Consider the following 25,277-nt stretch of genomic DNA (forward strand, 5'->3'; position numbering starts at 1 on the left):
TGAAAAGAGAAAAGCAACCATTTTGTTAGAAATTAAGTCTGTGGTGGTAAGTGGTATGGGAATCAATAAACTTTTGTGGCACAAAGTTCTAATTGTACGATGGAGTCAAATGATGGAGTCAACCAATGCTGAGGAAAAACAACAGAAAAGCTTTTTAAACCTATCTTTCTTTTGTAATTCTTGATGTATTATGAACTTAATTGCTTTAAGTTTGTCACCACGTTGCAGGCAACTTGAGCTCAAGGCTGTCTGTCATTTTGGTATCCGCAGTACCAGGCACAGCACCTGATACATAACGGGCATATTATAGTTTTCAAATAGGGCCGCATCCACGGCACATGGAGGTTCCCAGGCTAGGGGTCCAATCAGAGCTACGGTTGCCGGCCTACACCACAGCCACAGCAATGCAGGATCCGAGCCACGTCTGTGACCTACACCACAGCTCTTGGCAATGCCGGATCCTTAACCCATTGAACAAGGCCAGGGATCGAAACCGCAACCTCATGGTTCCTAGTTGGATTTGTTCCCGCTGTGCCACGACGAGAACTCCTAAAAAAACAAAAGTTTGAAAAAAAATTAAGGCAGTAGTTCTTAAATTTTTCTGATGAATGCTAGGGACCCTTCTCCCAGAAAAGCTGCACATATCCATGTACATAAAAATTCCAATATAATTTCAGGGCATCTGCTCTCTTCCTCCTTTCATAGATCTTCTCCAGAACCAGAGAGTCTACATTAATAAATTCCTGGGTTTGGAATACATCATCACAGAGAGAAGTTGCGGAATCTCTAGAAACATATCCACTCCCTGATTTTTCTTTTACAGAAAGCATGTTTCTTTCATCTACTTCACACAGAAACTTTTTCAGTACAGTCAGAAAAAGGGCCCCTTCTTGTGGAGGGTGTGGAAACAATCTATGTACTTTTAGATTCATTTATAAAAATCAGCTATTTTGCAGTTATTGTAGAAAAATGCACCCTTACGGCAAAATGTAATCCTAAAGGTGTGCTTACTTAACAAACATTTCTGGACTGTTCACTATGAGTCAAGGACTGTGGAGAACAGGAGACAGAAACAATGGCTCAAAAAGATGGCAATGTGGTGGAGTGCACGCATAATAAACTGGGTATTTGAGTTAGATTTTTGCCTGTGTATGTGTACTGAAGATAGCGGTGGGTGAAATGGACAGAGAACAACTGTAAATTCTGCAAAGGAAGAAAAATAACTTTTATTTACCCCATAGGTGCCTTTGGTTTTATTATTGTTATACACAGCTGTTAACCTCTCATTTTCAGTTACCAGATTACCCACAAGAAAACTGATAATAACCTCTGCATAAACACTGGCTGATTAAGAATGAGGAGTAAGGAACTGCTGAAACTATACCCCTATAGTCTAAAGGAGCTGCAATCATCTAAATGCCATTTCTAAGATCCAGCATCGTAAACATTTCTTTCATCTGAGTGATGTTCTTCTGAGGATTATACATTTCTTGCACCTTAGTCTTTGGAGGAGACCACCAAGCTGATCTCGTATGAACATCGATTCAAAGGAAGAATTCCCTTTTAACACTCCTGCAGCCACCGGCTTTGTTCCCACCCCCATTAACAGCAGCAGAACGTATTTGTAATCAATAGTAATTATTAGAAACTGCTTGTTCATATTGAACTTAAAATCTCCTTATAGCATCCAACCCTTTCTCTAAAGTGTCGACCTCTGAAGCAATGAAGAACAACCCTATTCTCTCGTCCATATTCTTCAAGTATTTGAAAACAGCTCATTTTTATGTCAGAATTCATGTCTGGGCTGAACTTCCCTAATTCTTTTAGGTATTCCTCTTGAGAAGTATTTCTAAAGTCATCACCCTCTCCTTCCTACTCTTCCAAACACTAATACTTGGCCAAAGTCTGCTTAAAGTCTGATACCTGGATTGTTGCATGATATTCTGCCTGTGATTGATCTCAACACACCAGAGTCCACTGGGACCATTCTTTTGGACACATCCTTCCATCAACACACTCCTAAGAAGGCTTTCGTTCTCTCCTGTCCCCTCCCCAGGTATGCTGTGCTGTGGGCTTTATTGGAGTTTGGTTTCCCTTCCTTTTACCTTGGCAATGGAATGTACCTAATTTCATCTTACGTTTGTCTCAGCACTGAAACTGTTCTAAATCTTATGATTATGTCATCATATTTAACCATTCCAGCTCTGTTCTCTGTAAATTTGACAATACCTTTTACAGAATTTCTTGTGTTTTCATCCCTCGGTTTAACATGAATCATTATTCAACGCATTTAGGTTTTTTTTTTTTACTAACTAGGAATCTACCCGGCTAATGATTAGCCCGTCAAAGCCTTCATCTTAGCTGTAAAGACATCAATAGGCATGCCATGTGTCTCATTGATTCAGTGAATGCTGTCCCTTTAAACCATTCTAAGCCATACAGTTTCTCTGAGAGATGCTGGTGACATCTTATTATGGCAGTAAAACTTTAGATGAGCCTCCGATCTCTATGAAAAAAGCAGCAAGAATGGGTGTCACCTCATAAGAATGGAAACAGGGTGTTTCATATTCCCTTTCTTCCTTTACTTGTATATACTTAGTGGATCAGATGCATCAAACCTATACTTTATCAGGAAAGGAATCTACACGGTAAATTCAATGAAATTAAAACTCAAGAATCACTCACTAGACAGGGGTGTTTGAAGGGCTGTGTTTATTGCCCCAATTTTTCAAAATTTTTACAAAATATCCATTTACATAGACCTACTATCTGTAGGTTGAGAAAGGCAACTTAACCTAGTATTTGGATTTTATAACCTTTACCCTTTGCCTTGATACAGCTGGTACTAGATAATTACTTAGATGGATTTGTTTCTTTTTCTTTTTTTTTGGTCTTTTCTTGGGCCGCACCCATGGCATATGGAGGTTCCCAGGCTAGGGGTCGAATCGGAGCTGTAACCGCCGGCCTACACCAGAGCCACATCAATGCTGGATCCGAGCTGCGTCTGCAACCTACACCACAGCTCACGGCAATGCCGGATCCTTCACCCACTGAGCGAGGCCAGGGATTGAACCTGCAACCTCATGGTTCCTAGTCGGATTCGTGAACCACTGTGCCACGATGGGAACTCCGTAGATGGATTTGTTTCTAGTGGAAATTTCTCCAGGAAAAATAAACTTTGGACATTGTTTTTCAAAAAAATGAAAGCTAGTATATCTTTTTATTCTCACCAAATATTCCTAAGAGGAGGCATATTCCATTTTAAAGGGCTACCCAATTGGATATGAAAGAGACACTATAATATTATGTTGAAGGAAAAAATAAGCCTTGGTCATTGCATTTAGTCAGATAGGATACGGTTTCTCTTTTAACACTCTTTGGGGCTCAGCTAACCATGGCGGATTAGTATTTTAATGCAGTTTCCTCCAAGCATGATAGAAAAGGAAAAAATGAAAAATGGTCATAAACAAACCAGCAGATTTACTGGGCCGGCAGGACCACTCTACGCTCAACTCATACCCAAAGGCTAATGGCAAAATGGTGAAGTCAAAAACTAAGGCCCTCCCTACTAATTAAGGTGAGTACAAAATCATCAGTTTTTTTTTTTTTTTCCTTTTCTCTTTTTAGGGCCCCACCCACACGATATAGAAGTTCCATATGGGAAGTTTCCAGGCTAGGGGTCAAATTGGAGCTGCAGCTGCTGGCCTACCCCACAGCCACAGTAATGTGGGATGTGAGCCTTGACTTTGACCTACACCACAGCTCAGGGCAATGCTGGATTCTTAACCCACTGAGCAAGGCCAAGGATAGAACCTGAATCCTCATGGACACTAGTCAGATTTGTTACCACTGAGCCACAATGGGAACTTTTTTGAAGCACTATTTTCTTGATTTTGGTCTCTTATACAATGCAGTTTGTCAAGTCTAAAGAGCTACAGATATCTCCCCTTCATCATAGTAGTTTAGAAAGGCAAGAGTTTGGTATAAATAGCTTGTGTGAAAGCTCTTTAAGTTCTACAAAGAGCTAGATAGCTTGCAACATTTGTATTAGAGAGAAAAAAAACTCTATAATATGTGGCATCGCATTAGGACTTTTTTCTTCTCTGTAGCGTCTTAAAATTAAATCTTCAGGGATCAGGTCTACTCCATTTTAACCCAAGATGTTTAAGAACTTGCCTTCAATGATACGACCACTGCCTGAAAACCTGAAACATGACCAGATCTCCTAGACTTAGTGTCTCAGTCCATAAAGTGTAGGTCAGTCAGTTACAATTTTTGTAATTATCCAACATTCAGAACACTCATTGACACCCTGTGCTCTGATCTAGGCGAAAAAAAAAAAAAAAAAAGAATAAGCATATGGTCACATTCAAAAAGACTTTAAAAAAGAGGTCCCTAGTTTTGAATTATGTTAGAGAAGATTTCTTGATGAGTATTTGATTTTGTTGCTGTTCTCTGGAAGATTTTAAATATAGGATATGGACCCTAAATAAAAAGAACACCCAGACCACTTCTGTTTTCTTACACATTTGAGTTTTAACATTAAAGTATGAAAGAAATATGAGCTCATTCTTGTGGGTATAATGTAACTTTATTGTGTGCAGCCTTTTTCATACCAAGTATTCGTTTTTCCATGTGAAATAAGATTTAAAATGATAATATTATTGTTAAGGAGACGCATCGGACAATAGAAAAAGCTGAAGAGAGTTTTTGTCTGAAACTGGAAAGCAGAACAGTCTGGTAAAAAAAGATAGGAGAAAAGTGCCATACACTGCAAAGACCAAAACAAAACAAAACAAAACAAACAACCAAAACCAACCAAAACCCAAAAACCAGCTTTAGGGAACCAAGGTGGTGATACTGAATGAGCTTCAGGGAGAGAGGGCCAGGCAATTGTCTCATAAGGGAGGGTGGGATTTCCTGTGATCTTTGAATTATTTACTTAGCAAAAATAATCTTTGAATTTTATTCTGTCACTATAGTGCTTGATTTTTCCTGCTATCTACAATTTTACTGTGCAGCGCAGTATTTTTTTATTTAGCACAAAGTCCATTTGGACTAGAGGATGGAAAGGTTCTAATTTTGTCCCTGGCCAGCAAAGTCATACCTCAGGTAACACTGGGAAACAACTGGAAGTCCTACGCAGAATGCACACATTCAAAGTTAGTTAAATTAAAATTTTAAAAAAACATCATCCTGTTTTGGTTTCCTCATTGAGTAGACTCCTAGAGGAAAAATAAGTACAGTGCATTTCCTGGTCTGCTGCAGAAATGGAATTTAGGCCCACAGTAAAAGTAAAGAGAGTTAAAGAGATCAAAAAGTTCACTAAAAATCACTAGGCGAAATAAGCCACGGAAAGCCTACTTTGCATGGCTGAGTTTAAGCACACATAACGCTTCAGAGAAGCCATCCTCAAACACTTCTGTGCAGAACCCACTCCTCTCCTGGAGTTTCTGGACTCTTTATGCTCCACACCAGCTTCAGCTCTCTTCCCGTGGCATTCCATAAATAGACATTTGTGCCACGTCTCCCTGCTACTCTGGGTGAGGAGCATAGCAATGGAGAAGTTCCTACCACTTTTTAGAAGCATGAGAAGAGGGAAAAAAAAAAAAAAATATATATATATATATATATATATATATTTGCTTGCTTTTTAGGGCTGCACTCGCAGCATATGGAAGTTCCCAGGCTAGCGGTCCAATTGGAGCTGCAGCTGCCAGCCTACACCACAGCCACAGCAATGCAGGATCCAAGCCGTATCTCCAGCTGTAGCCACATCTACAGTTCACAGCAACGCCAGATCCTTAACCCACTGAGCAAGGCCAGGGATCAAACTGGACTCCTCGTGGATGCTAGCTGGGTTCATTACAGATGAGCCATGACGGGAACTCTGAGAAAAATGTTCTTGGACTTGCTTTAGTGTTCTAACTGGTGAATATGTGGAAAAACGGATAATCTTGTATGCTAAAGTGGAAATGAAATTCTAATCCAAGATTCAAAATTCTCTAAAACAAAATATAAAAACTCACAATATGCATTAGGCCATTTCAGCTAAAACTCATAATTTTTTGGTACTGACTGGACCTTAGAAAAGACTAAACTAATTGGAGGAGCATGACTTAGGTGCAGCAGAAAGTTGGGGATCATGAAGCCTGAAATACAAAGATAAATGCATTACTGAAGCATATACCCCTGGCCCTGAGGTATGCAGGCAAAGACGTCACACTTTACTGGAGATGGAGAGTCAAGGTGGATGCGCCAAGAAAATATTTATCAGAGGAACGTGATGGTGCATTTATCAGTTCAGAAATCCCAAGTACAAAACTTCAAGATATAAGAAGGGTCAAATTATACAATGCATACAATTCAATTAAAAAATTCTTGGCCCTCTTACATTATATTATCTAGATTACAAGAGTAAAAAAATCAAATCACATTCATATGAAACTTTTATAAAAAGAAATCAAATCCATTTTTATGAAATTTTATCATACAATTATTTTCTAATGGGTCTTTTCTTAGGTCACAGTATTTATAATTCCATTTACATCTGTATAACTTTTTAAATCAATAGAAATCTGCATTTTCATTTGCAAAACTCCCTTCAGTTTCCAGGCCAGTAACACATGGTGATGTCAACTTGTCTTCCAGACATGGAATGCTCCCAAAGACCCCAGTTTACGGAGCATGCAGGCCTCTACTCATTAGGAACGCTTTTTGGTTTGGCTCACGTTTCAAGAAATTTTGGAGCATGTCCATGCCGTCCAGCGATCCCCCAGGTTTCAGGATTAGGTTTCTGTATTTCATTCCAACCTAATAAAATAAAACATGCCTAATAATTCATAGTTATAGCAACTTTCCAAGTCTCTAGATGCAAAAGAGAAGGGAAAAAAGGGACTTTAGGTTTCCCCTGTCTGGATGTTCTCCTTTGCCTAGACTACAGTGCTGTACTATTTATTTATTTTGGTAGCTAAGAGATCTGGAGCTGGACCTCTGGTTTTCCACACTTCCCTTTATTACTGTCTTGTCTCCTGAGATTCACAGCAGCATGCTGACAATGTGAGTTAACAGACAAATAAAAAAATAGCCAAATGGAAGACATAACAGGCTTCTATTTGCTACCCCATCTCAAAAGCAATTGCAAAAGGGTTAGCAAACCAAATGTTCCATCAGGTTACAAACAGGGGTTCTGTGTACCCGGAAACAGTGGCCCACCTACCGTCAAAATGGCTTCTGCTATGTTTTTATGGGGCTCATAAAAAACCCTTCTTCCTCATGGATGGGGGGTAGGGCAACAACACACATCCCACGGTGTGGGTAAGACATTTTTGTGGGCCCAGCACGGTGAAGGAGAACCTTTGTACAGCTGTCTATGGGGACAAGGTCTGGAATTTTAAAACACATCATAGTTCCTCTGCCTTTATTTATACAAACGCATGAGCAGATCAAGCAAAAGAAAACAGCTGTGATTCAATATTAGCACTATTCTGTACGTCCACTTCTTTTCCCTCTCCTTTTAGAGAAGAAAGGCAAGACGATTCAATGAAACCCAATTCTAAATCTATGCATAAAAATAGATTTTATTTCACAAACACTGGAATTTATATCCATAATATCATTTGATCAATCACTAATAGTCTCCTTGAGTATATAAATAGCTTGAAAATTTCCAGAGACCAAGGTAATCTCATTTTTGACTGATGACAGTGATTCTGCTTGGTACAACCATCAGAGATTAGTCTAGTCAAACTGTTAAGGAAAATAAAACTCAGCATTGAAGGATGAAATCTACCAAGTTAGACACAAAACTATTCAATGTCTTTCAAGGTTATAAAGTCAAAAACTTTTGGGCTTATTTTTTTAGTTATCAACAGAAATCATTTGCAACTTATTAGTGATCTACAGGCTAACAGCTAACTTCACAGATGGACCTAAATCAGGAATAATAAATTAGTCAAACACAGTTACTTTCTATAAACTCTAGAGAGCTCTGTTCAGTAGTAACATGTGAACCACATATATAACTTTAAATTTTCTAGTAATTACAGAAAAAAAGGGGCAGAAGATGGGTAAAATTAATTTTAATAAAATATTTTATTTAAACCCATAAATCTATAAATTACCTTTTCAACGTGTATCAATATGACTTATTTTTTTTTGTATGTCCTCAAAATCTAGTGTGTTTTTTACATTTACCACACATCTCAATTCAATTCTTCAACAGTACTGGCCACATTTCAAGTGCTCGGTGGCTACATGTGGCTACAACACTGGTAAGGTCTGGGGCTTAGAGCATAAGATGACTCTCAGAAGGGCCTGTTAGACAATGTTTTAGTATGACCCCTGAAGAGGCGAGTAGCAATCTTGTTGCCTTATTTATAAGTTTTGAGTAAGGTTCCTTAAAAAGGGAGGGCCTGTAATCACTGATACTGGACCTCCTGAAAACCCTGGTAATGAGAGCTTTGAGCTAGATTTAATTTTCTTTGGGAAAGAAAAAAATGACGTGTCATTTCTTGCTTGGTATGCAGCAATTCTATACTCTCAAAATAGTGATCTAGAACCTAAAATATAGGTGATAGCTATTCTCATCATAGACTCTCTGATTCTAAGAAGTTCAAGAGTTCAAGATCAGAACTCTTGAGCCCAAGACGGCTTACCTTCACCCCCTTCCATCTTTTTCACGGCCCAATGTGTCTAAATTCAACCAGTGTTAAACTGGTGAGTGGGGCAAGAAAGGGCTGTTCCTTCGGGTGAAGCAGTCTAGAAAGAACTTAGAAAATGTGAATTGGGCGTTCCCTTTATAGGTCAGCAGTTAATGAACCTGACTATCATCCCTGCGGGTTGGATCCCTGGCTTGGTTCAGTGGGTTAAAGATCTAGTGTTGCCGTGAGCTGTGATGTAAGTCGCAGATGTGGCTCAGATCCAGTGTTGCTGTGGCTGTGGCACAAGCCAGCAGCTGCAGCTCTGATTCGACCCCTAGCCTGGGAACCTCCATATGCTATGGGTGTGGCCCTAAAAAGCAAAAAAAAAAAAGTGAATTGATCTGAATGATGAACACATTGTAAGCCATCTATTATGAAAACATTTTGAATATATGTACTAATAGCAGAGACAACAGTATAGGGAACCCTCTGGCACCTATCATGCAACCTCAATTATTAATATTTACCTGCAGAAATTCTTAATGCTCAAGATCCAAGAATCTTTTAGTCATTAAAAAGACATACTTTGTTTCACAAATATTATAGGCACAGTAATGAAAATTTAAATAAAGTAAAAAAAAAAATCAACACAATGCTGACATCTGCCAGAGTATCTTTGTTTTGTACAGAGAACTGTAATTATAGGTAGAAACGCAAAGCAAACACAGGAGGAGCTGGTGTTGTGAAGAGCCAGCTCCTGCCTTCTCTGATGATAAAGTCACTGGAAAGCAGAGCCCCGTTGAGTCTCATAATATGTGGCTCAGGGCAGCTCAAGTCCTTCCTTGCTTATAGCTCCAAACAAGCTGATTCAATTTCCTGAATTACAGAGCAATGGTCTTTTAATAGTTTCATTTCCTTTGCAATGAAGTTTGGAGAAGAGTTTAAGAGTCATTTTGGTAATAGGATCTTGCTTTTCTTAAAAAAAAAAAAAAAGGGAAAAAGCTCAGTGACTTTTTATTTTAGGATGGTACAGGGTTCTCTGAGTGAGAGAACGTGGTCTAGGAGACACAGGCCACTGGTGGAAGGAGTCTTTGCCCCGAGCTGTTTTACTTTGTTTATATAATAAAGGAACCTTAAATGTGAGCAAAACAGAAAGAGAAGCTCTAAGACAACCACTAAAATTTTCATGCTAAAAAAATCCTTCAAGAGGATCTGCATAGAGTAAGAGCTATCAGCTATTTAGGGAAGGAAAATCAGCATCGGTCACCTCTGTGGTTTTTATTCCTGGAAGATTAACATGTATCTTTTGGCAACTGTGCAAGTCCTTTCTAACAGGGATTTTTTCCTAAAGCAAGATCAGGAGTTTGGAGTCATACTTCATGAATCTTGGCTTCATCCTCAGCTATGTGGCCTTGGGCTTTGGTTTCCTTAACCTGTAAAATGGGAATATGCCTACCTCCCTCAGTTTATGAGGAATGAGAGGAGATAATTTTGGTAGGTTAGATCCTGCTTAGGATCATTCTTGCCATAGGGTGGTTATGTAATAAACCTTAGTAATCGCCCATCCCTCCTTTCACTTCTCTTCTCCCTACACTGTAAGTTCAGTTACTCGGGTACAGTCAGGGCCATAAATGCATTCTTGTTTCAGCATTTCCTCAAAATTAGTCCCGCCTCCTAATAAAGCTGGAGAAAGGACAAGAGACTTGATCTCCACTGATAATATAAAATGGGATATATAATTCATAAGAGTACTAAACAGGAGAGACGAAGCACTCGTTTTATGCAAGAACATATACCCTTTATCTAAGGTAATATTTTAAGAGCAATTATAATGATCTGAATGAGGGATGCCCACTGTCTACCAGGAATGAGAACACATAAATGGGAAACAGAGCGGGTCTCCTGCTACCTCTGAAGAAGCACATGCACGCGCCCACAGCCTTCCAATCCTCCCTTCCTCCTTCCTGTCCCCTTGTGACAGACACTGGGGAATGGAGCCAGGTCTCCTATACTGGGTAATAGGCATCAGGGCAGAGGGCACCCGCCCTGTGGCAGGTGACAGCCATCAGGGACTTAACAGGCTCACCAGCCCGATTTAAAAGTGGACTTTGGAATCTTTACTTGCATAGCTCATTTGTAAACTCCTTCCCAACAGCATGTACTTTGTTTTCTATGAGTGAGGGTGGAGAGCTTGTGGGTGGAAAAAGAATACCTTTGACAACAAGCAGGGAGGAGGGAGAGAGTTGAGATTGGCGTTGGCAGTCAGGGAGATGGAAATAAAGAACAGTGATAGGAACCTTCCCTTGACTGGAAGCAGTTTTCTGGAAACCTTAAGCGGAGTTTCAATTTGTGAGGATGGAGGAACAAATCTTTTTTTTTTTCCCTTTTTGGGCCACACCAGTGGCATGTAGAAGTTCCTGGGCCAGGGATCAAACCCCTGCCACAGCAGTGACCAGAGCCACTGCAGTGACAATGCAGGATCTTTAACCCTGTGCCACAAGAGAACTCCAAACGAATCTTTATTTATGGGGAGGGAGGAGATCTGGAGGAAAAAAAGGTGCCCTGGGTAGCAGTGTGGATTAGGGGGACAGATGAGTGGAAGCACTGCCAGTTAGGCCCAGTGATAGTGCAATACAACAGTTTTGATGCAGACGACGAACACAAGGATGAATAAAACCGTTCCTATTAAAAAGACCTTATGGTCTAGGAGGTGAGATAAAGAAATGGACAATGAACAAGGCAGACTATTAGGCTCCAAGAGAAACACAAAGAAGGGCTGTAGGAACACAAAAGGAAAAACAAAACAAAACAAAACAAAAACCCTGCTTCCAGCTGGTTGGGATTCAAGGTTTAGAAGGTCTGGTGTAAATATTCAAGGAGTAGGTTAGAAATCAATCCCATTTCCTTCCTTTGTCCTTCATATCAGGCAACATTTAAGACTGTTAGAAAAGGTTGACGTGTAAGAAAAATCGCTTTGGGATGGTAGATCAGGGGAGCTGATGCAGAATTTAATCCCATTTGTAATCCACTTGAATTTAATCTATCGGGAGAGGAAATTTCATATTCTCTCTTAGCAACACATTACAGCAGGAACTGGGCCTAGGATTCTGTTTGAAGAGCCCTGGAATACTTAGCTTTATGATACACATTCTGACAGGTAACTCTTTGTCATGTTTAACCAAGACTCTTTATATGTTTCTGTGTCTGTTACTGCATGGAAGATTTAGCTGCTTCCTTATGGCCCTGTGGCTGGTTACACTTAACCATCTTGATTTTCTCAGTACTCCTTTCTGCATGTGATACTTGGTTGTATTTCTTCTTCACTGATGGAAAAAAACAAAGCTTGGCAATTACTCTAAATGCAGAAGGGGAGGAACATAATTCTAGCTTAACAATATAATTGCCTTTGAATCCACAATGTCTATTACCTCTTAGGAAATTTTCCCACAATGAAGCTGCCTTATAAAAAGAAATGGCCCTAGTTAAAATGCCCTCATTCGTTGAACCCTACGATTAGCTGCTGGATTTTGAAACTATATTTGGGAACCTTAAAGTGATCCTGAAAGAGCTTCTACAGTTTGCTGGAAAAGTGCTATACTCCCAAACTGTTCCCTTCTATAGTTATTGAAGAGATGAGCTGGAAAATTACAAGGTATGTCTGATAATGAGACAACATCTCCATGTTTACTATAAATGAAGGCTTTAGATATTATTTAACATAGCTTTAAACAGTTAAGATGTTGAATCTATTTACTACGAAGAATATAGAAAATTGTAGATAAAACCAGAGGTAGCAAACTTTTAGGCTATTATAGGTAAGCGGCCAGTTCTAACACTTTGATAGAGACCATCCAAACAATAAAAATGACTGTATTGTAAAATACTCTACTGCTAACATTTGGTATCCAGAAGATTGCAGGTTTATATTTGCCCCTCCCTATTAGTGTTTTCCCAGCGAGTAGCCCACTTTCTACAGTTCTGCTTGTTAAGATCCAAAATGGTTCTTAACCAGACCCTGGGTTTGGCAGGATGGGAAGAAGTTACGGGGGAAAGGCCTGGAGACGTTCTTTTGTTGATACCAATGACCATGACCAATGACGTCAACAATATGTGACCTTTCAGCCCCCCAGCCTCTCTAGAACTGGGGGTTTAAGAACAGCAGGCATGGGCTCCTTGAAGGGACATCCTGCTGTCTTCTCAAAATGCTCCAGTTACATACGAGGAAGGGTGAGGGGCCTTGAGACAGGTCTGCATGAAATATGGTGACTACTCTGGTTCCCATGACTTCAGATCAAATTCAGTATTTCTTTTTTTTTGCCATTTCTAGGGCCACTCCCGTGTGGCATATGGAGGTTCCCAGGCTAGGGGTCCAATTGGAGCTGTAGCCACCGGCCCACGCCAGAGCCACAGCAACGCGGGATCCGAGCCGCGTCTGCAACCTACACTACAGCTCACGGCAACGCCGGATCGTTAACCCACTGAGCAGGGGGCAGGGACGGAACCCGCAACCTCATGGTTCCTAGTCGGATTCGTTAACCACTGCGCCATTACGGGAACTCCCAAATTCAGTATTTCTTTATACCATAAAAATTCTTTTTCTTCATCACAACATAGCTGTAATAATGACCTAAGTTTTTGTAAAACAGAATTGTTATTTCAAAGTGTTAATTTAATTATTTGGCTGTGCCCACGGCATGCAGAAGCTCCCAGGCCAGGGATCAAACTGACACCACAGCAGTGAAAATGCTGGATCCTTAACCTGCTGAGCCACCAAGGAACTCCCCAAAGTGTTAATATAAAATAAATAGATATTTTGATTTATGTAAATTGAGCGTTATTTTAAAGCAAACATTTGTGAAAAAAAATTAAAACAAAACCAATCAAGCAGTACACTGTAGGTGGGAATAAAATGGCTATTTAAAAAGCTGTTCCAAGAATTCTCTTGTGACTCAGCAGGTTAATAATCAGGTGCTGTCACGGCAGCAGCTCAGGTTGCTGCTGTGGTGTGGGTTCAATTCCTGACCAGGAACTTTCACAAGCCAAGGATACGGCCAAAAAAAAAAAAAAAAAAAAAAGCTGTTCCAGTATCTGTCACTGCAGCAAAGAGTGTGAGGGTACAAAAGGATTCTCCTTGGCTAGTGGAGCCAGATTCACAATTGTTGTGGTAGCAGGGGTGCAAAACATGGCATGATATTCCAGAGTAGTTAGAAGGAAGGAAAAAAGAAGGGTTTAAAGCTAACTTCAAGGTATAAGAGGAGTAATAATATATAGCACTGTCGAATCCAGAATTTTAGTAAAATCAAAAACTGTTTTTAGTATCACAAGGCAACAACTCCTAGTTGTAGGGAATCTTGCTTTCTCCGCATTCAACCCAGCCCTTTTGTCTAAATTAAGAGCAGTCTGGCTGCCTGCCAAGCTGTGAAGCCAGAGAGAAAAGGAGGTACATAGAAGCATAATAGCAGGGATTACTCCTGCTGGACCTGCAAGTTCTTTGGGATCCATTGGGATCAGTACTTTGGCCATTACTTTGACAGCTAGAAAAGGAGAGGTGACAGTGAAGGGGCCTGAGGCTGTGGGTTTGTGAGCAGAGCACAGAGGAGGTGAGTGAGGAAGCTTAATCAAAAGAGGTGCTATAGCACTTAGGCCGGGAAGCCTCTCAAGCTACCAGGAGCCAGTGAGAGGTCATAATTTTACCTTTGCATATCTGGACCTTATGTCTCTTTAAAAACTGTTTTCAGATTTCTACAGTAGTCCATGCTCTATGTAAAAACAAGGAGAAGTTCCATAAAAAGTACAGAAAAATATTTAATAATCACTCAGAAACTTACGACCCAAAGATAACAACTGATAACATTTTGATGTACTTTTTTCTAAATGTATATTTTAAAATAAAAATTCTCTTTCTATGGTATAAATATCTTTTATACCCTGATTTTTTTTTTCAGTTTGTATAACAGTTATAGTAAGCACTGCAGACACAGGAGAAAGCTCATTAAAACCCTCTCCCACACCCAAGTCCACGCTTCTGTTCAGAGGAAGGAAAGATCACCGTGGTGTGGATGGTCCGGAGGATTTTGTGAATGAGTGGCCCTCTGAACACAGCCTTTGTGAATGGTAGGACTGTGGAGAGGCACAGACAAGGAAGGCGTACATTTTAGGTGGAAGAAGTAGAATGAATAAATTTGTGAAGGAGGAACGTCCCAAGGGGACACACAAATTTGGCTGACACATTCGGACTTCTGGGAAGTAAGGAAGAAATTGTTTGCTTAGCTGAGGGCTGGGACAAAGAGAGGAATACCAAGAAGCAGGAAGTAAACCAAAACAAAAGGTAGTGGAGGGCCTTTGAGAGCTGGCGATTGGAGCATCGGTGGTGATTCTGGAGGGAGGGTAGCTTTCCAGTTCAGCTGGTGGAGGCAACAGCCAGAAAACAGAGGTTTGCTGAAACTGTTTCTTACACCAAGAGAGTAGGCTGTGAAAGGAAGAGCAACTGAGTAATAGCACTGAGATGATCAGTCTTCCCTGGGATAGCAAACCAGTAAGTCTTAGTATTACAGACATCTTCTCTGAGGCAGGAGAGAAGAAGATAAATATTGAAGTATATAGAGAGAAAGACAGATGAAGGTACTCACTTCCAATGATCTTAATGTCCTCAGCAGAGAGGAGAGAGCATCTGCTGAGAGGTGGTGGGGGACTCGGGGGGCCCCACTAAGGGAAGCAGAGCAATGCTGGGCTCCAGGGCAGGTTTGACAGCGTGACTCTGCAGTGGGGCATGTAAATGGAGTCACACGACCGTCCCCAGAAGGCTCTGGGTCCCGCAGGCACCATCTCTCAATGAGATGGTAGAGGAATCCAGGGCTCAGCACTGGTTGGAGGTCATGTAGAACTCAAGGTATTTATGAGAACAAGTCAGTGTCTGATCAGTGTAAATGGGCTAGCCAGGGAATGGAAGGAGACTCCTAACAGCCAGGTTGAGGTGGGACAGGACGGAGTGACTGGAAAGGTCAGTGTGTAGAATGTAGGTACTCTGGAGGTGGCATTTTTAGGGTGAGTGGTGGGGGGAAGGGACGGCGGTCTACATTACATTAATGTATTTCAGTGCATGTGTTTGTGGCACTCTGTAATCCATAAACATGAAGTTTAGAGAATAAATCAGTTGGTTTAAATAAGCACAGAGAGCATGATTTTGATAATTTGTTCCTCCAATTTTTGAATCAAACAGAATGAAAAACACACTGGAAAAGTGATCAGCCTGAGAAATAATCTGACAGCTGAGTCTTCAGCAAGAGTGGAGACTGAGAGACTGTAACTCAGGAAGGTTTGGCTGGCAGCCACCTGGCAGTCAATTCACTGTACACGGAAAGGAATGGCTGAGGTTAATGAAGCAGGTTAAATTACTTAAAGGCATTTAGGTTACAAACTATGCAGTAGGTGGGGTATGCCAGTCAAAAAAAAAAGGATGCTTTCCACGGAAAATGTATAATGAAAGTGTGTAGAGTATATCAAAATGTAGGCAGAACTTTTATATCAGGAAGGAGTTTTCTTTCCCAACTTACTATAAAACTAAAACATTGTACAGCACATGTCAAAACTAGCAGCTATAAATCCTCAAATGTATAAACAAAGCTTTGAATTTTAATTATGCAATATACTGGAATGTTAATAAGCAAGAAAATGGAGCAGGTTTTTTTTTTTTTTTTTAAACTTCTGGCATTAGAGTTAATCACTTGTATGCTGCACTTAATGATGTTATGTTGATGTGAGAAGATGTAAGACTTGAAAGTTATTACCAGATCTCTTCCTCTAAAATCTAGGTGTAATAAATATTTTATACTAGCAGTTAAAGGGGAGGGGACAACTAGACATTTAAGAAAAGGAAAAAAAAAATACAATACCTCTGGATTCATTATCCCTTCTTTTTTAAAACAGCTATAAAACATGTCCATGGAAAAGACTTCACTCCAAAGATATCCATAATATTGGCCATCATATCCCCCTGCCAAGTGTCCAAAAGTAGCTGGCATATTTGTGCCTTTAAAGAAAGATACATTTCAATCAACGTGATGGCAAATGTTCTAACATGACATCGGCTGGCTAAGGCTTCTCGATGGGGCAGCAAGCTGTGGGAGGAGTCGGTCATTGGACCTCACCTCTAGTACTCCCTGGGTTTAGGTGTGCCCTTGGCCAAGATGTTTAGAAACGTCTCTCCTAGGACGGCTCCACCTCAGAGCTGGTTTCGGCCCTGAGCTCTGGAATGCCTAACTAGAGTTTCAGAGGCTTTGTCCACACCCATTAGACAACTCAGTCCTTTCTTATCCCTTAGACACGCAGGTGTCTTATAAATAACTACTATAATATTAAGCCTACTCTACTCATACCTATTTATATCTAAGAGGTGTTGGAATGGCATTATTTTAGGTTCATAATTACTGAAAAAAAATTCTTTACTTGAAAAGCTAAAATGGTTGTACCAATTCAATTCTACCTCTAGAGCTACGTTATAAAAGGATTTTGTCATTGGCCATGAGGCACAAAGTTGCTGTTTGGTCTACTAGAAGCAGATCACAAAAGGAAGTGAGGAGCCTGGATGGACTCACCAAGTTATTCTGACCTTTATTATCTCTATAAGTGTGACTGATTCAATTAAACAACAACTTCTTTGATAGAAAAACGTCGCCTTTCCAACTACATATACACATACAACTGCACATCTGCTTAAAATATATAAATGGATTCACATATGTATGAGTCTCTACCCACATGAATCTCATAAATAATGTCAGGTTAGAAACTCGTGGTCACATTGCCAAACAGACCTCAGAGGAAGAATCAGAAGCCAAGCAGAAGTGTGTGCCTCTCTGAGATGGCCCCTTCTGCCCACCTCTTGCTGAAATCCTAGGGAAGTCATGGGGCACACAGGGAGGGCAGGGCCAGGCGGGTGCTGCCAAACGTGAATGGCTTTCTCTGCTCTGGGGTGGAGGCCAATTGCTCACGTCTGATTACACTAAAATGCTGCAAAGCTGGAGCCACCTTCCCTTCAAGCTCATTTGGACAGGATAACACATAAGGACAGAGTATGCTTATCTCAAAGTCATGGCCTGATTATAGAAATCAGAAACAAATGATAGTAGGTAATCTGCCTGACAAACTCCACCTTCCCTGGCATGTTAGGGGTATACCCTGTGCTTCACAGGAAAAATGAACTTTCAGTGATCGTATTTACATACCTGGAGTAGCTGCAACACCTAAAATTTCTGTGCAGTATTTGGCATATTCACTTGCAGCATCCAGCGAAGTGTTGGTGTGGAGAGACTGATCAACTTTGCTCAAAACAATCTGGCGTAAGGTCAGGAGACCTAATAACATAAGAATGTTTGGGCATGTTTTGGAGAAGAGAGAACTACGTTTCTAATATCACAAGATCATAGATTTCATAAACTGACTCTTGTAGAATTCATGACAAAGTCGGAGTGAGGCATTGTATTCTATTTAAGATTTAAAAGGAGATGCCTTTTATTTTCTTGGACATAATTTCAGCATTCCTATGTATCCAGCCATCTTCCCGCCCCACAGTCACACTCTAGGGCTACTAATGTTACAAAAGGGGAATAACCTCTACAGAGGAAGATGCCAGCAATTCTCCACTAAAAAATTCTAATTTATTTTCCTTTTCTAAAATTACAAGTCATACCTGTGTTGACCAGTCTAGAAGCAACAAGTTTTTCGAGCAGATCATCTGTAATAGGGCTTCCATCTTTATAATGTTTTGACAGCCTTCGGAGGGAATCAGTGTCCCACACCCAGTTTTCAAGCATTTGTGATGGCACCTCTACAAAGTCAGTTTCCACATTTGTTCCACTAAATCGTGCAAAGTCAGTCTAGAAAGTAAACATATAGGTCTCTTTAAAAAACCATCGAATGCAAGTTCCCCCTATGGCACAATCGGATTGGTGGCATCCAATGTTTGATCCCTGGCCCACCAGGCAGCCAAAGAAGAAAAAAATAAAACGCAACACATTAAAAGCAGTGAATGAAAAGTATATATGCGATGAATTTTTTAAAATTTTCTTTCTTTTATTGAGGTAACATTGGTTTATGACATTATGTATGTTTCATGCATACCACATTATATTTTGACTTCTGTATATACTACATTATGCTCATGACTAAAAGTTTACTTTTCATCCATTACCATACATACAATTGACTCCTTTTATTTTTCACTCTCCTCCTAATTCTCATCCCCTATGGTAGCCATTACTCTGTTCTTTGTATCTATGTGTTTGGTTTGTTCACTTTGAAAAAATTCCACGTACAAATGAAATCATATAGTATTTGTCTTTCTCCCTCTGACTTATTTCACTTAGCATAATACCCTCAAGGTCCATCCATGTTGTCTTTCTTGGTGACTGAAGTGAGGAAATTGGGGGAGTGAGATTGGGGAGAAGAACTGGGGGTTATAGGAAATGGTGTCCATCAGTCTTAAACATATCTTTTTTTTTTTTTTTTTGTCTTTTCTAGGGCTGAACCCATGGCATACAGAGGTTCCCAGGCTAGGGGTCCAATCGGAGCTGTTGCTGCAGGCCTACACCTGAGCCACAGCAATGCGGGATCTGAGCCATGTCTGCAAACTACACCACAGCTCATGGCAACGCTGGATCCTTAACCCACTGAGCTAGGCCAGGGATCAAACCCGCAACCTCATGGTTCCTAGTCAGATTCGTTAACCACTGAGCCACAATGGGAACTCCCAGTCGCATACATATTATTTTGGCCAGAACTTGAACTCATCGCCCCCATTTTACTTTCACGAGAGCCTGGAAAATAATAGTCTATGTATGTGCCCAGGAAGAATGGGATATGAGTTTCCTGAATAGCTAGCTATTCTCTACTATGGCATACAGTCTAGTATACAGTTGGTTACACATATATTCATTCAATAGAACAATTTCAGTGCTTAACTGACTGAACAATTAACAATTTCAGTGCTTATCATTAATACCCAGGCATTTTCTACACCTGAGCCACAGGCATTTTCTGGGTATTAATGATACAGTTGGGAGTAAGACAGATATAAATTCCTGCCTATATGTATCTGAAGTTCACGAAAGTAACCCAGGATAATTATTTTTGTTTAGGAAAGGTCAATAAATCACAAAATTTACTACTTTAAGCGAGTAAAGGATTGAAATCTATTAAAGAATAAATTTTTAAAAGATGGAATTATGATTCCTATACAACTGTAAAATGAACAGGTATTGAATATTGTATTTAACTTATTAATTAATGAGAGACCAGTAAGCCAAGTACCAGGCCAGTTTTCTAGAGAACTTTGTAGGGTTTGACTCCATAATTGAGATCAATCTTAGTTCCTTAAAAGTAGATTGTCATACATGATAAAATGAGCATCATTCTCAAATATGGCATTCTAGGCAAGTTCTTGCTTGCATACTTTATTTCTCTGAATGTATCCTAGTAAAAACAAATACAGTATTCTACTTTTTCTATGCAAATACATATTGCCATGAGAAGTTCAGAGACTTAATAAGAGTATCTGAATTCTGGACAGTCAGTGAAAATCAGATATAATTTAAAAAGGTACTGGTACCAAAACAGACAAACAGACCAATGGGACAGAAGGGAGAACCCAGAAATTAACCCAGATACCTATGGTCAATTAATCTTGGACAAAGGAGGCAAGAACATAAAATGGGAAAAAGTATTTTAAGCAAGTATTGCGGGGAAACCTGGACAGCCACATGCAAATCAACGAAACTAGAACACACCCTCACACCACGCACAAAAATAAACTCAAAATGACTGAAAGATTTAAATATAAGACAAGACTATATGTGATGAATTATAATTAGGATTCCCGGAATTCCTGTTGTAGTGCAACAGAAATGAATCCTACTAGTAACCATGAGGTTTTGGGTTTGATTCCTGGCCTTGATCAGTGGGTTAAGGATCTGGCATTGCTGTGACCTGAGGTGTAGGTCGCAGATGAAGATCGGATCCTGTGTTGCTATGGCTGTGGCGTAGGCCGACGGCTGTAGCTCCAATTCAAGCCCCAGCCCGGGAACCTCCATATGCTGCAGGTGTGGCCCTGAAAACCAAAAAAGATTCCCCCAAACTTAAGTCTGAATCAGAGTCAACTATTTCTTTGAATGAAGGGTTAGGATAACCTCAAATTTAAGTAAAATTTGTAGCTAAGCAGCCTGAGAAATAACCCCCAAACACCTTAAAAGTAATACTTCATTCTTCTGAGTCACCAACTTCAAACAATCATCAGTAAGTCATAATTGGAAAAAAAAAATCACTCTGTTAAAGAAGTATAAGTTTTGAAAGGGGAAATATTTTAAAAGAATTTCCCATGAAGAAAAATGAAGAGGTCCGTAACTGAAGACAATCTCTCCCTAGCTCCTCTCTCTATCCACGTACTTTGTTTACTCAATGCATGCCTTTCTGGGACACTCATCAGTCTATTGCTTAACTACTCAAGTTTTCATCAAAATCAATTAAAGAGTTAAACTACAACAGACACCCTTTTCATGTGTGTGATAGTTTGTGTTCTAAGTTTTAAATAAGTGTTTCTAAGACAACTGTTGTTGTAGAAAGCCTGAGTCGTAACTCTCAGATTGGGTAGAAGATGTTATCTTAAAACAAGAAGCCACTTCAGTGGAAGCTAGCACTGTAGATTAGTTGGCAAGTGAGGTGAGTTAAATGCAGTGGTAAGAGAAGAGAAACAAAGGATATACTCAGAAGGTAAAGTACCATTTGGGAAAATAAGGGACTTACTCCCAGGGTGTGGGCTAAGTGTTAAAAAAAAGTTTCAGAGTTCCCGTCGTGGGTCAGTGGTTAACTAATCCAACCAGGAACCATGAGGTTGCAGGTTCGATCCCTGGCCTTGCTCAGTGGGTTAAGGATCCGGCATTGCCATGAGCTGTGGTGTAGGTTGCAGATGCAGCTTGGATCCTGCGTTGCTGTGGCTCTGGCATAGGCCTGCCGGTACAGCTCCGATTCGACCCCTAGCCTGGGAACCTCCATATGCCTCGGGAGCGGCCCAAGAAAATGGAAAAAAAGACAAAAAAAAAAAGTTTCAAGGAAAGTTTTAGTAAATTGTTGAATCAGATGTGGAATAAGCTCCTGAATAGAAAGATGGGAATTCACTACAAGGTTGGTGTTTTTTAACCTTCACACCGTTCAGAGAATTCATGTAAAACTGCCACTGGCAGAGGGCAATTTAGCATTTATCTAACCAGATCATCTGTAGAATGGGAGTTATCATTCTGCTATCTTTTCCTGAGCCTCTGTTCGGTTTCCCTCTTTGGATGCTTCACATCCTAATCTCCCCTTCCTGACTTCATCATCCCTGGGGCTCTAAATGGAAGGAAAGGAGAGGAACGGGGCCTAACTACTAGAGAAGGCAGCAGATGGGATGCAGAATCAGCAGCAAAAACCATTTTGCTTTTGGCCCAGGGCAGAGGCACAGATGTCAACGCCATCTCACATTCTGCCTTCCTCTCTTTATGCAAAATATTGTTTTGCTTGACTTCCCATTATCACAGTGCTGATTCTAGATATGAAGAGCTGCAAACACTGAAGGGTCAAGGGAAGCTAAATTCACTATGCCCTGAAATTAGGTAACCTCCGATTGAGGACATCCCAATAAAAAACTCTTACAGGGAGTCAAGGGTTCCAGAAAACTGAGTATTTTGCCTCTTTCTTGAATATCATCTTCTGTATCCTTGATTACAGATAAAATAACTATGTAATAATTATAACAGCCAACATCTATTGAGTCTTTACTATGTCAGAAATATTGCTAAGTCTTTACATGGATTATCTGATTTAAATTCTGAAACAATTCTGTGAAGCACTGTAACCTCCATTTATGAGATAAGAAAATGGAGGCATACTGAGATCAATGGTAGAACTAGGACTTAAAACCAGGTGGTCTAACTCTAGAACTAACCACCCCCACTTTTTTTGATCTGAGCCCCATCTGCGACCTATACTACAGCTCACAGCAATGCCAGATATTGAACCCACTGAGTGGAGCCAAGGATCAAACCCGCATCCTCATGGATACTAGTCGGGTTTGTTACCACTGAACTACAATGGGAATCCCTAGAACCCCAATTTTAACCACAAATGCTGTAATGCCTCTCTATCTTACAGAAAAAAAATTTTACAAAGTTAAATTATGGGGGTTCCCCTTATGGCTCAGTGGCTTAAGTTGGCTTAAGAACCCAACTTGTATCCATGAGGATGTGGGTTTGATCCCTGGCCTCACTCAGTGGGGTAAGGATCCGGCATTCATAGGTCACAAATGTGGCTTGGATCCAGTGTTGCTGTGGCTGTGGTGTAGGCCTGCAGCTGCAGCTCCAATTCAACCCCTAGCCTGGGAACTTCCATATGCTGCGCATGCAGCCCTAAAAAAAAAAGTTACATTATGATGTTACAAAATGATGAAATCATCTTGGATCTGGTCTTTTTTTTTTTTTTTGTAATGTGATGACTCTTAGACTTTTTTTTTTTTTTTGTCTTTTTGCCATTTCTTGGGCCGCTCCTGCGGCATATGGAGGTTCCCAGGCTAGGGGTCGAATCGGAGCTGTAGCCACCGGCCTACACCAGAGCCACAACAAAGCGGGATCCGAGCCGCATCTGCGACCTACACCACAGCTCACGGCAACGCCGGACCCTTAACCCACTGAGCAAGGGCAGGGACCGAACCTGCAACCTCATGGTTCCTAGTCGGATTCGTTAACCACTGCGCCATGACGGGAACTCCTTGGATCTGGTCTTATACCAAAATCGCTTTTACGTGAAGAGTAAAGTTGAGGTTTCAGTGTGCTTCCTTAGAAATTTGATTTCCTCTATACACTGGAAGACTTTTCAAAGATCAAACAGGAGACTGAGGTAAAAAGCCAGCCTTTGTGATCATCTATCCTAGATTTGGGATTCTGTAATATTTACTGCATAATTTTTTAAAGATTAGTGTGACAAAATAACAGAGCAAATAAAGGCAAAATCACACCATGAGCTGTAAGTATAATATTTGGACATAAAAATTTTGTATATCTTGCTTGTGCGAATATTTTTGGGAATCATCTGCTGATAAGAGGGAACATCAAGTCCAAACAACGACAAAAGCATGCGTTATAGTATGAGGTGGTGTTTCAGAACCTAGAAAAGCATGAACAAATGACTAACTCATGAGTTAAAATTAAATGAGAATGAGAATTAACAGAGTTATGTCATGCAGAGTAGAAAGAGGGCTTATTCTATCCGCAGCCATCCTGCATTCTGGGCAGCCAACATAGCAAATGAATGAACAGATCAACAATGTCTTCTAAAGAACAAAAGGACGTGTTTGCAAGGAGTAAAAGCTAAAAATAACTCTATTGCTAATTTCCCGAAAGTCTGTCATGCTGTTTCTCTGTGTGCCCTTTGGGCAATACCATTTAAATAGTTTTCAAGTAAGGAAAACAAAGAACTTAAAAATTCAAAAGCTCAATTTCCAGCAAATAACTAAGTCTGAAAGAGAAAGGAATCCGGAGCCAACCACTGCGAGGGTCCACAAAGAGTCCCCGGGCATGTCTTAGGATTCTGCAGCCTGAGAGGGGCCTGATGTGCAAAACAGCCTGGCTGCTGAATTACATTACTCACTGCTGACAAGCCAGCAAATACCACTCCCCAGTTTTAAACTGTAGGTGCCAAAGAATCCAAGAAATGCTTTAGACAGTTTTTCAACACGAACAATTTGACACTGTTCAATACAGTACCTTATGAGCATTATTACTGCAGGAGATAGTTTGACAATAAAAGCCTAGAAAACAATGTAAACTTAGATTCCTGTTTGGTTAGAAGTTCTTGAGAAGAAAGCTGTTTAAAACGATGAGGCTCTCTTTTTAAACAAATGGATGCCTAAAATATACACTGTTATAGATTTTTACAACAGATGACTTAATGTTACTGAGATTACCTTCCCAATTCATATAACACAGTGAGAGCTTAAGCAAAATTATATAAACGAAAGCGCAAAAAGTTACACGAGCTTTTGTTATATTTAAAGTCCAAATCCTTTGGGTTGTTGTTCTAATTAAGAGATTGGTTGCTTTTAGCGTTTATTACTAAAGTGTTATTTTCATGATAGCAAATCTCAAAGGAAACGCAGTTACTGAAATCCATAAGTGTACTGTGTTTAAAGGAAAAAGAACAGGGCTCAGGAGAGCTGACCTTGGCTGTCTGGGGTGATCCTCTATTGATTTCTTAGCTGTCATTCCATGTTCTGACCTGTCTGATCTACCCCTAAATCCAGGGATGATGAAGCTTAAGTAACAAGGCATTAAAAACAGAAAAGAGCTACTGTCTCCCAGGCTTTGCCATAAACAGAGGGTTAAAGGTCATATTTTTAATTTCACATATACCTAGCAATCACTGGCAATAATAATAGCAATAAGGGCAATCTGATTAACACTGTTAACTTTCACAACAGCTCTGTAGTTCAACAGGTCAGTGTCTTCAGCATTATTTAAAAGACGTGAAATAACGTATTATCTGCAAAGTCTTGAATACCAAACCTTAAATTCAAAGGCTTATTCCCCAAACTGGCTAGACCTTTCTGACCACTAC

General features: G+C 40.2%; 1 protein-coding gene across 4 annotated transcripts in view; it reads right to left on the minus strand.

Annotated features, from left to right (window-relative positions):
• Positions 1-6,470: 6,470 nt before the first annotated feature.
• The window catches only part of NLN (neurolysin), a 110,281-nt gene continuing 91,474 nt past the window's right edge, over positions 6,471-25,277 (minus strand). For all 4 annotated transcript variants that reach the window (XM_047798949.1, XM_047798880.1, XM_047799102.1 and 1 more), the window contains exons 10-13: positions 18,331-18,517; positions 17,867-17,995; positions 16,535-16,671; positions 6,471-6,813 (exon numbers count right to left, since the gene is read on the minus strand). In XM_047798949.1, the coding sequence (XP_047654905.1) occupies positions 6,679-6,813; positions 16,535-16,671; positions 17,867-17,995; positions 18,331-18,517 (588 nt within the window). In that variant the 3' untranslated portion in view covers positions 6,471-6,678. The remainder of the gene's footprint in view (positions 6,814-16,534; positions 16,672-17,866; positions 17,996-18,330; positions 18,518-25,277) is intronic.

The sequence above is a fragment of the Phacochoerus africanus genome, chromosome 1, assembly GCF_016906955.1.
Source record: "Phacochoerus africanus isolate WHEZ1 chromosome 1, ROS_Pafr_v1, whole genome shotgun sequence".
Classification (NCBI taxonomy): Eukaryota; Metazoa; Chordata; class Mammalia; order Artiodactyla; family Suidae; genus Phacochoerus; species Phacochoerus africanus.